At 38.3% G+C, this 12,204-nt stretch overlaps 1 protein-coding gene across 1 annotated transcript in view; it reads right to left on the bottom strand.

Annotated features, from left to right (window-relative positions):
* The window catches only part of LAMA2 (laminin subunit alpha 2), a 377,975-nt gene that overhangs the window by 50,742 nt on the left and 315,029 nt on the right, over positions 1-12,204 (bottom strand). Inside the window, exons 45-48 of the mRNA XM_030558337.1 lie at positions 10,764-10,946; positions 8,488-8,642; positions 5,576-5,719; positions 4,090-4,223 (exon numbers count right to left, since the gene is read on the bottom strand). Of these exons, the coding sequence (XP_030414197.1) occupies positions 4,090-4,223; positions 5,576-5,719; positions 8,488-8,642; positions 10,764-10,946 (616 nt within the window). The remainder of the gene's footprint in view (positions 1-4,089; positions 4,224-5,575; positions 5,720-8,487; positions 8,643-10,763; positions 10,947-12,204) is intronic.

The raw sequence follows: 12,204 nt of genomic DNA, 5'->3' as shown, positions 1-12,204 counted from the left end.
TAAGAGATGCATGGAGCAAGCGGGCTTCATTTTGCACTAGCCATCAACATCTGAATAACTTTTGTAGCACCACATATAAATACTTGCTCTTTGACCCACTTGAAATGGGAGTTACAAGGAGCAAAGTGGACTGGCAGTAAAGTGTATGTGCCTAAAATAAACATCTCTTTCTACAGCTGTTCTTCCTCGAGGGAAGATTATTTCAAACAGAAAGTTAAGGTTCCCCTTAATGGAAAAGACATAGTTTCAATATTCTCAGCAAGATTTCTAAGGAATAATAATGAGGTGGTATCTAAATAGTATTTGAGCAAAACAAGAATTAGACTAGGCCTGATTCAAAACCCAGTGAAGTCACTGGGAATCTTTTCATTGACTCTGGGGCTTTGGATCAAGTCTTTATTGTATTTGATTGTGTCACAGAATTGACTGCTTTGTGTATTGATAACTTGTTTAACATGATTCTCATAGAGTAAAACTTTATGTAAATTTCCTTTCTTTTCAGTGTTTTCATTGATCAGGATTTTTATCCCAGTTAGTTTTTACCTTTACAAGTAAATAACATACTCACAATATACATAACAGTCCCTGCACTAGGGAATACCAATAGAATAACATAAGTTGTAGTTTAATTACTTGCAACAATATTAAGTTTTCAAGGTGATACACACACACATATACATACTGTATATGTGTATGTATATTTATATATAGACATACTTTAAACATATAAACATAGAAAAGTCCTTCTAGACTGTAATAAAAAAAATACTCTACAAAACATATGCAATCATTACTGTACCCATCTAACACATTGGGAAACTGGACTCAGAGGTTAAGCGAATTATCCAAGCTAGAATCTGCCTCAGTCCCCTGCTCTAACCACTAGACCATGCTGCCTGAAAATGAGAGAAAGAATATCCCCTTCCCACTCTGCTGAGTGAACTTGAACAATTCAGTCGTCTTTGCATGTCAGTTTCTGCTCCTTTTTAAAATGTGTTGGGATCCTTGTATAAGAGGTGCTGTATAATTCTAAAATTGCAACATGATCATTTGTATATGTACGTATCTGTGAATATACACACACCTACAGAGCTGCTTTCATGGAAGAGGGGGTTATGGCTGATAGGAGTGGAATATAAATACCTTCCCCCATCCCATCCTATCCCCCAGTGCATGTGCTGGTCTGCTCCTTCAACTGAGCAGTCTCTTCCAGTTGCTCTTTTGTTCAGGTAAGTGACACCCACCTAGACCCTTCCTAGAGACCCAAGGCTGTGTGTGTGTGTGTGTGTGTGTGTGTGTGTACTATCTTCTTCCTCTCTGCTCCCCAGACAAAGTCCCAAAGCTTCAGAGGTTGCAGGGAGCCCATTAGAAAAGCGAGTATCCCTGCCACTGGATATATTGTTAGTGGTGTCAGGTAAATTCAGAAGTGTGCAGCTGAATCTGGCCAAAATGTAAAGACAGAAGGTGAGAAAGTGAAATTAGTGCAATTGGTCTGAGACCTTTATCAAGGGAGGCAAGAATGCTCTTAGTGATACAATAATGATGTAAATTAAAAGTCTTCACTGTGTGCTTCCTCAGTTCTGCTTTAAGAATTCAAAACCAGTCCTGAGTTCTTCATCTTGATCCTAAAAACCCAACTAGTGTCTCCATAATCTAATCCTTCTAAACACTGCTCCAGTCCTCAGATTTGTGCTCCTGTAATTGCTTCCCTTGCTGATTTAGCAGTTTGTTCCAGTTGCTTTAGATCTAATGCCCTATATGTCATGAACAACAGCTTAACAAGCAATGTGCATTTCTAGGATGTCCTGACTCCATTTTCTGCTGAAATAGTTTTCCAGTAAATGAAAGTCCTGTACTACTGTGACGTGCAGCTATTTCAGTATGTGTAATATGAACTCAAACCACACTAACCTGATGAAGATCTTGCATATCCCACTTTGTGTTTTCCCAGCTATAAGATTTAATTGAGCCAGCATTTGAACACTCTGCTGTAATTTTATTTAGCTCTCTGCTTTGAATGGCTTATTCTGTGATTTCATTAAATTGTTTAAATTGAACATCATTTCCCTCTTCTGAAAGCTATGGACATAATAGAAAGTAAAACTCCTATTTTTTCTTCCTGTCTCATTTGATGACTATTTTATCTTTTGTCTGTCTAACACACTATGTAAAATTAACATATTATGATGGGACAAGATTTATTCAAATTAGGATTCATGTTCTTTTTTTGATTTCATTTGATCTGATATTGCATAAATTATAGGGGTTTGTTCATCACTAGCAAATAAAGGACACATCATATACAAAGTACACACATCTAGCATGGTTTTCTATTGAAATATTACAGCTCCCTTTGCAAATAATTAGTGCTGACACGATATTCTTTATGCATGAAATATAGCGTTCCTTATGCTAAATGCAGTGATGTTATCTACTTACCAAAGCAAAAATTATAAAGATTTTAATAGTGCCTATGCTATGGTAAATACATAGTATGCACATCAATTTTTTTTTAAACTAACCTATATTTTTTTTTTGCCTTAATTGCCGTACCAGATGGTATGCGCTTCAGGGAAATACCAATATAGTGCCTCCAAATATATATCAAGAAGCCAACATAATTTTCAGCTATTAATTTATGTAAACTTTTAAAATTAAAAACATTCAACACTTGCTTTTTTTCAAAATATGTAAAAAATCTGTGTTGTTTAAACGGACCAAAATATTTTTAATGTTGACTTCCCATAAACCACATCTTTTCAAATGTTTTCAGCATGAAGGGGCGTTGTGCCTATTAGGTTGGCATGTTGAGTAAGAATCAATGTACTGGGATGTGACAGGCCATCCACTCCCAATACCGCATCAAACCAAGAGGTTTTGAAAAGCCAGAGAGAAAAATATAGTTTTCAGTTTGAGTGCAAGAATAGCCTTTAACTTTTAAACATTTTAAAAATGATTCTGTGCTAATGAGTAACTTTTTAAACATTATTATCAATATTTATTTGTATCATAGTAGTGTCCACAGTACAGTGTACACACACACATGAAGAGACAGACCCTGACATGAAGTGCTTACATTCTGACAAGCAAACAGACAAAAAATAGGGGAGCGGAACAGCACGTACAACTGCATTTTTTAGATAATCTATCCCAAAATTCTTGTCTACCAACCCACAGTTATTTGGCTAAATTCTTGTAGTTCTCATGGTAGAAGTGTGTCATAAGAACAGGGGCAGTTCTAGGCATTTTGCCACCCCAAGCACGGCAGGCAGGCTGCCTTCAGTGGCTTGCCTGCGGGAGGTCCCCGGTCCCACGAATTCGGCGGCACACCTGCGGGAGGTCCGCTGAAGCCGTGGGACCAGCGGACCCTCCGCAGGCATGCCGCCGAAGGCAAGCTGCCTGCCGCCCTCCCGGTGACTGGCAAAGTGCCCTCTGCAGCTTGCCGCCCCAAACACGCGCTTGGCATGCTGGTGCCTGGAGCCGCCCCTGTATAAGAAGAAGTTTAGAGGAGAGAGTTTGTCTTACAGATTCATTGAGGAAAGGTCTTCCCAGCACAAAGAGGAATTTGAGATAAGTGGAAATGGGGGTAAGACTGGCATCACTGACAGAATAGGGGACTGGGGGCTCCCACAAAATACAAGAGTGGCTAAGGAAGGAGAGGCAAAGATCTGAAGGGTCTTAAAGAGATGACAAGAGGCTATAACATGAGGAGTACAAAAAGGGGAGCTTTTAGTAGTTGGATTTTGTGTGGACTGAAGGAGGAAGGGCAAAGAAGTACATGGGTAAAAGATTATGGACATTAAACATGCGTAATATATTTCAATAGCAGTCAGAGAGACACACTGTAACACATTTATAATCTCTTTGGCTACAAACTCTCTGATAACAGACTGTTGGACACAGGTTCAAAAATCCATTAAACTGAATTATATTTATCATCATCAAAGGTACCTCTTTTTTAAAACTACTGTTACAAATGCTGTATTTAAGAATGTGACTCTGAAGAGAGTGGACCTGACAGATTGCTTGCTCGGTTTCATCATTTTTGGGGGGTAAGAACTAAAGCTTGCAAATTAATTGAGTACTTGCCTAGAGGCTTCAATCCGGTACCAAAATGCATCATCGATGGTCAGATCTGGATACTCAACTCGTCCAACGCCAGATCCCACATCCCACAAGAAGTTCACTTTGCCTTTACGCATCTCTATGGCCAAGAAGTCAGTCTAAGACACAAAAAACAATCTATGGGATAAGGAATCAAATACTTGGATTAGAACAATCCTTGTAAATCCCTACCCCTTCAAGCTTCTTAAGATCATTAGTAACCTAATGGGCCTCGAGACCCATGCTCACATAACAAAATTTATACAAATACTCCCATGAGAGACCTAAGTTCAGACCTCCACCTCTTAGCCCCAGGTTCCCATCTTGTCAAGTGATGTGTGTCCACACAATGCTGGATCATTGACTGTCTCTCAAGTTGTTAACTGAAATACTATACAAACATTCATTTGGACAGCAATCCTACAATGGAAAATGCAAGTGTTTTATATGTTAATACACATTGCCATCCTAAATCTTCATTTATAGTAGGAAAATATCGCATAGCTCAGGATGTTAGGAAAAGAACTCTTTTTCCATTCATTGAATTATTGTTGATGTTTCTAGAAGCCTGTCTGCTGGAGGGCTCATGGAAAACTGAATCTTTCATCACTACACATTCCTGAACATAAGAACGGCCGTACCGGGTCAGACCAAAGGTCTATCTAGCTCAGTATCTGTCTACCGACAGTGGCCAATGCCAGGTGCCCCAGAGAGAGTGAAGCTAACAGGCAATGATCAAGTGATCTCTCTCCTTCCATCCATCTCCATCCTCTGATGAACAGAGGCTAGGGACACCATTCTTTACCCTTCCTGGCTAATAGCCATTTATAGACTTAGCCACCATGAATTTATCCAGTTCCCTTTTAAACGCTGTTATAGTCCTAGCCTTCACAACCTCCTCAGGTAAGGAGTTCCACAAGTTGACTGTGCACTGTGTGAAGAAGAACTTCCTTTTATTTGTTTTAAACCTGCTACCTATTAATTTCATTTGGTGACCCCTAGTTCTTGTATTATGGGAATAAGTAAATAACTTTTCCATATCCACTTTCTCCAGTGGAGAAAGTTATAGTCTTGACTTGAAGTCATATTAAGCAGGATCTTTGACAGATTTAAGATGATTATCTACTTCATTTCCAAGGGAAAATACATGAGAAACAAACCAAAAGTCACACCCATCATACGGCAGTTCTTACAGTTTTAATACAGTTCATATAGGAGTTGCAGATTTGATTCTAGTTAGAAACAAAATATTTGCCACCTATGTTACTTCTAAAAACTTACATTAATATAAAAGGAAATATTTTTTGCTTCTTCTATGAGAAACAGTAACTAACTAGTGAACCAGTAAAACTCCCAGGCTCTATGCTGTTTCTCTGAAGCCTCTGGGAAGAAACATTCTCCTCCTTTTTGTATTTCAATGATCCAGTTTGATTGAGAAACTCTGACAAGGGAAAACTGAAACCACACTTACAAATTTGGCACTTCCAAGATAAAAAAGAAGGTTGTCAGCTACTGCTGTCTTCACATTGACAATGACAGTGTTGTAGCTTCCTTTCTTTATTTCTGGTCTGTATGTGCGAATGCAGTCACCTCCAGAAGCCACAGAGACTTTGATCTTCAAAGAAAACATAGCAGAGAGAACCCGAGTTACAGCTCATTATTCCAGAGAAAACTTATGGGGCTTCAGAATAACTGCAATCAGATTGTGCTTTTGTTTCATTTCTGTGTCACACGTATTACTGAGGAGTAGGCATTGGTGCTTGCCACTCAGCATCTGGAACATTGAAATGTGATTTCCTTGTTTAGGAGGATGGATTGTGATCAAGGGCAGTGGTAGTTTTACCTGGCATTCAGACATGACATCAGAAGGAAATTTATTTTACATTAAGAATTACTACAGTAGATAATGGGGAAGCTGTGGTAGTTCAGGTGGTGGAGATATTAAAAAAAGTTTGCTAGATAAAGGAATAGAGACACTATCTTGGCTTGTATGGCTTCTCTATTTAATAAATAATAAATAGTAAAAAATAGTAATAATACCTAGCTCTTATATAGCACTTTTCATCAGTTGATCTCAAAGCACTTTCTACCAATAACTGGTTTCATAACTGCATAGTTCTGAAGTAGCCTCCAACTGAGACATTCTTCACCACTATATATTCCAGGTTTCTTTGTTTTATATTAAGACTAGATTCCTTTTCCTGTCAGATGTTGTTAGTTCCATTTTAATCCTTGTTAAGTTTTAAATATCATAATCTATTAGTGATGATCATAAGTTCCTTTGACATTGACTGTAATATTAATAACCATGATCAACTCATGGGGTATTAAGGTGAATGGCATACACACTAAAGAAAAAATTCCACGGTAATTACGTGGATCATTTAATGGCTTCCGGATTCTTGGTACCGAAAGCAAGCAAACAAACATTGTTATTTGCTTTCTCCAAGTCAAATGTCTTTTCTGGGTACAGAAATGAATTAAAGCCCTGATGCTGAAAATCACTGCAGTACCTGCATAAATTTAAGCATGTGAGTTGTCTCAGTGAGGTCATTGTTACTACATATGTGCTTAAAGTTATGTAGGTTCTGAAGTTACTCGCTGGATCAGGGCCTACTTAGAATTCAGGTTTGGTGAACTGAGGGAACCCAGTACCTCACTAAGGGCAGCAGAGAGGAGTGGCTAGGGTCTGTATGTGTCATGTGTGAGATATGTTTTGGGGGGCACTAAAAGTTTTGTTGCGTTCATGGATCATTTAGTTTTAATCAACTGATATTTTTATTCTATATTTGTCTCAGGAGTGTACACTTATAATAGGGTCCTATTGCAGCCTCCAGACAGTTTTAAAATACTAATTTATAAAATTTAACTATTCTGAAATATATCATGCTACATTCACAAAGGTTTAGGAGCCTGCATGACTGCAACCATTTATGTGTTTTATGAGAGCTTTTTATGAACCTGGAAAAAAAACACTGAAAGGATAAAAGATCAAGGACGGTAAAAGAACACGGTTTACTGGTTAGCAAAGACAATCTAGAGATCCAGACTCATTTCTGGCCCTTCAGACATAGTGCTATGTGAATTTGGGCAAGCCATTTAATTTCCCTCCATGTTAGCTTTCCCATCCATAGAATAAGGATAACAATAGTGTACAGAAATGCTAAGAGCAGGGGCAGCTCCAGGTACCAGCACACCGAGCACATGCTTGGGGCGGAAAGCCATGGGGGGCACTCTGCTGGTCGCCGCATGGGCGGCAGGCAAGTTGCCTTCGGTGGCATGTCTGCAGAGGGTTCGCTGGCCCCGCGGCTTCGGCGCACCTCCCGCAGGCTGCCGCAGAATTTGCGGGACTGGGGACCTTCCACAGGCAAGCCACTGAAGGCAGCCTGCCTACTGTGTTTGGGGCAGCAAAATGCCTAGAGCCGTCCCTGGCTGAGAGGCCAAGTACTTTGAAGTCTTTGGATGAAATATGTTATGTAGGGGAAAAGGATGATGATGAAGAAGAACCTGCCCTTCTGTGTTACCTATATTTCTATGAGAATACAAAATGCACTTTATTAGATGGAGCAGACATGTCATTATTGTGCTCCATTATTGTGCATACATTCCTTTCAGTCATTTGTGCTCTAGTATGCTGGTTTTGTTTGAATTATACAGGAGTTTACTGAATGTTCATCTCTTAGGATTTTCTTTAAGTTTTCTTGATTATTGCAGGTCAGAATCCAAATAAGTTTATCATCACTAGTTGATTCCTGAGTTTAAACATATAATTACATGGGAGATACAGACTTGGGACTCAGTAACCAGGTAAGGAAATATGCTCGTAACCCAAGCACGAGAGTCTATTCAGTTGTTACCAGGAGAAGTAAATATCAAGAAAATGAGAAAGCACGTGCACTCTACATTTTCAGTTAGCTTGAGATGGTCCAACAAGGGGTCAAAGAGCAGCCAAATCTGCAGCTACCAAACCCACATGTTTCATAAGCAATGAAACTCCTACAAAATTAGGTTTTAAATACCTATACCCATGCTGAGACAGAAAACATCTTTTTAGTATTGTTTCAGTTTTAATTTGTGCACAACTATCGAATGAGGGGTATTTTCTCCTCCGTGACCCCTCCCTGTACCCTTATCCAAGTTATCCCCCCCAATTTTCCCATAGTACTAACATTCCTATGGGTATTCCTCATGCAACAGGACTGTGCTGTAAATGAGGAGCAAACCAGAGGGAAAAACCAGATATCAGGTATCCTGGGTTATATCTGCCTAGATATTTATACTGCAGTCTTTGCCATAGGTATTTTGGACTGGGATGGCTTCTTTTGCTGGATGAAAGGATACAAACTACCCACAAGATGGAGTTACTGAAAAAGAAGTGCTTACAGAATTGGCCTGTTTCCGGGCTTGGTTTATCAGTTCTTTTATCTGAGAGATGTTTTTCCCCAAATTATCCTGAAATTCTTTGATTGGTTTGAGCTTATCCAGTAGCCGATCTGCTTCTTTTTCTAGGGTTTTTACAGTGGCATCTGCATCAGCAACTTCATACAAAAAAAAAAAAAAAGCAGACATTTAGAAGGGAGAGTCTGATAGAGTGGACACAAACAACAATAATAAAATCCAAGAAAATTCTTACAGAAAATTCAGCTTCCTGAGACAACCATGGGGATAATAATTTTAGGAATGTTTTAGACTGATTTAAAAATTGCAATGTGAAAAAATGGTAGAGGTATGGATCAGTAGTTATGTCTGAGGTTGGTACTGGTAGAAAAAACTATGGTACAATACAGCTCCAAGTTCAGAGTTTACCTTTCTTCTTTACTCCTGCTTTAATGAAACATGTTGAATTAAAAAAGCAATTCATTAGTTATTTGCACAAAATTTAGAGAATTAGTTTTTAACTTAGTTATATGGTCACAACTAGGAAAAATTGGATCCTGATCACAAGTTTCACATTATCCCATGTGCAATAATAATTTTGATTAAAAATATTATACAGAATATTAGCCACTGCATATATTTTCCCATCTCTCAAATGAACTCCATTAGTTCACATAAGGATCTCACCTCCTCTCCCTCTTTTCTTGAGTTCTAGAATGACTGAAATTCCCTCCTACATACAGCTATCCAATAGTCCCACAGCTTTCTCAATCTCCCTCAACCTCTAGAAGATCTGTAGAGTAAAACATCTGACTTGCATGGCAGCTAGTGTCCAGGAAGGAGAGTCTGTGTGGCTGATATAGTAGGGGGGCAAACCAGTAATAGGAAGGCAGCCTCAAAAAGTTTGGATAAGGTCCAAACAGATATCCAAATTTTGGATGTTTATCCAAACTGAACAATAAAGATATATAAGGTTCACTCCGCAGTAGGCACAAGACACCAGGTTCTTAAGAAACAATGAGAGCTCCTATGTTAATCTCTTTCTCCTCACTTTGAGATAAGGCATATTTCTTATGGTACATCCTGCGAGAATTATTTAAATCTTTAGTTCCATTGTTGCAACATTTAAAAAAGTAAATGTTCTAATGCAGCACAAAAATGTGGCACTATGCAAAAGCTTTTGCAGTAGGCAATGAGGCAGCAGATACTGAAAAATAGCAATATATACACACACACACTCATGCATTATATATATATATAGTATATATCTGATGCCTCATTGCCTAGGCAATGCCTATATAAACACACATACACACTTACTGATTTCTGTAGGCAAGGTATAGAGACAAGAGAGAAACAAAAGAAAATATTGCAATATAACATTTTAAAAGGGTGCAAAACACAAAAGTCAAGTAACTTACAAGACAGGATTTCTTTGGAGAAACTCAGTACCCACTACTCACCCCACAGTCAGAAATACACAACTAGAACTTAGTTATCAAACTTGGAAAGATTTACTGTCATTTAAACAGGATAAACGGGTGCCTATTTGCCAATCTGATCACTCATCATGTGACCTAATTTAGGTTTCCAACTGTAAGTGACAGATCTTTTTGTCTTTTTGTTGAGACAACATGTTTCTGAACACAACAAATGATATTATATCTAGGATTCATTGAACTATACAGTATGCTGCAATTTAAATTGTTGAACTTTTTCCACTAAACACAAAGGGTCTTCCAATGAAAATTCTAACACAATCATCACTATATGATAGCAGGAGTCACTTCAATGCTAAAATACATGCAAACAACCTCACTGGAAGTCCCTTTTAATTATTATGCCTCAGAACTGCCTTTATGCTCTATAAAGAAGACAATGATCAATATAAAAGGTGTCATTAAGTGTATCCCTAATAGAACTTATTAGCTGATTAACCTAGCACAGGGGTGCACAGGGAAGCTTTGATGAATCTAGAGGTGGAATCTCCAATCACTGATAGCTTCTTCAATTCTTCTCCCGCTTCCATCCATTTAAGGAATAGTTTTTGTTACCAGCAGCAATCCTTTAGATTCAAAGGCTTTTCTATCTTTAAGGCCTGTATAATAATATGGAGGCTATACAAAAAGATTCCTATTACAGAAGTGTACTCTAGTAAGATCATGTACTGAATTGTAACAAAAACTATATTGATGCCCTATAAATCACATCATGGCAGCAGGGAAAGCTCTTTCTTTTGAGGGGATGAAGAGAAAAGCATACAAACAAAATAAAGATCTTACTGTTCTTGGTAGAATCTTTCACAACAGCATTTGTTTTGGCCACATCATCTGCTAATTTGCTGTAGTTGTTTTTTAAGCCAAGGAGGTTCTGGTTGAGGTCTTTAATCCTAGCCAGTATATCATTTGCAGTTGCGTTAGCTTGTCCAGCTTTATCTTTAGCTGCTTGCACTTTTGCAGCTGTATCTGTGGGCAAGAAAAGATCAAAATGTCAGACCAATCATGAATATAGATGGCAGAATCAGACCCTCTGTCTTTCTTGACCTGACAGTTGCATCTTTAAAAAGGAAAACAAAAAACCCAGCCCTGTTTAAATGTAGAGAATGAAATATCTTCTTAGCCAGATTAATTTTTCTATGGACCCTTTCCGTGTGCCAGAAATATCTGATTAACCTTGAGACTGAAAGTAATGATCTTCAGAATCCATGGTATAGGGAGCACTTTGATGTGTTGGTGAAGAGAGTACGGAACATTAATCTACATGATCCACATAACTCAGCTGCTGCTCTGTAGTTTATGGTTACTTTGAAGTACAGCTGAGTGAAATATTTGTGGTAATAATATTTCTCATCAAAATGTGGCTCCTGACAAATTACCTGAACTTCTGTTAAATTGAGCATTTTTTTCCTTTTGCAACAAAGTTCTGAGCAAGATGATTTTCAGTGCTAGGTGTGAAAATGCTGTGGAAGCTATTAGATATTGTTGATTAGGAAAGGGGAGAGCTCAGTGGCTATGGCTCTAAACTGAGGCTCAGGAGATCAGAGTTCAATCTTCTGTTCCACCACAGACTTCCTGTTTGACCTTAGGCAGTCACTTAGGCTGCACTCTGGGAGGAATTCTGCTTCTTGAGGAAGGATACTGCCCAGACCACCCTCTGGGTGGGCTGGTTCTGAAAAGCCAGCTTTGCTTTGGAAATACAATTGAACTCTTTAACACTATCATTATTAATAATATTTTACAGGCAAAAGAGTGGGATCTGATTATTTCTTTCCCTATGTTTCCCCAAGGTGTTTGAATGTATTCCTTCTGACCTTCCTTGTGTGATATCTACCTTAGAATAATGTAAATTCAGGCCACTGTGTTGCTTTAATTTGACATTTATTCACGGCATACTTTGTACTTACTTTTCAGCACACTTATAAAATACACCCATTCCTAAGCATATGGTCCTTTTCCTAAAGTGAACTGCCCTCTTACTTTGATTCCTGCTGAGATTTTTTTTTTTTTTTTTGGTCAAGCCTGAAATATTAGTTCAGGCCATTCTGTTTTGTTGAATCTTTGATGAGTCAGGGATATGACTAGAGCTGTTTGCTTTTCCTTGTTAATTCCCCTGTTTGATAACCAATTTACTACATTTTCCTATCTTTGACATTTATTTGCTACAGATTTTCGTCTTTGAATCATATTTACAAAGCACGCTATTCGTGCATGTGTGTCCGTGTCC

The sequence above is a fragment of the Gopherus evgoodei genome, chromosome 3 (genome assembly GCF_007399415.2).
Source record: "Gopherus evgoodei ecotype Sinaloan lineage chromosome 3, rGopEvg1_v1.p, whole genome shotgun sequence".
In the NCBI taxonomy this organism is placed as follows: domain Eukaryota; kingdom Metazoa; phylum Chordata; order Testudines; family Testudinidae; genus Gopherus; species Gopherus evgoodei.
This window is presented reverse-complemented; position numbering and strand designations above follow the sequence as displayed.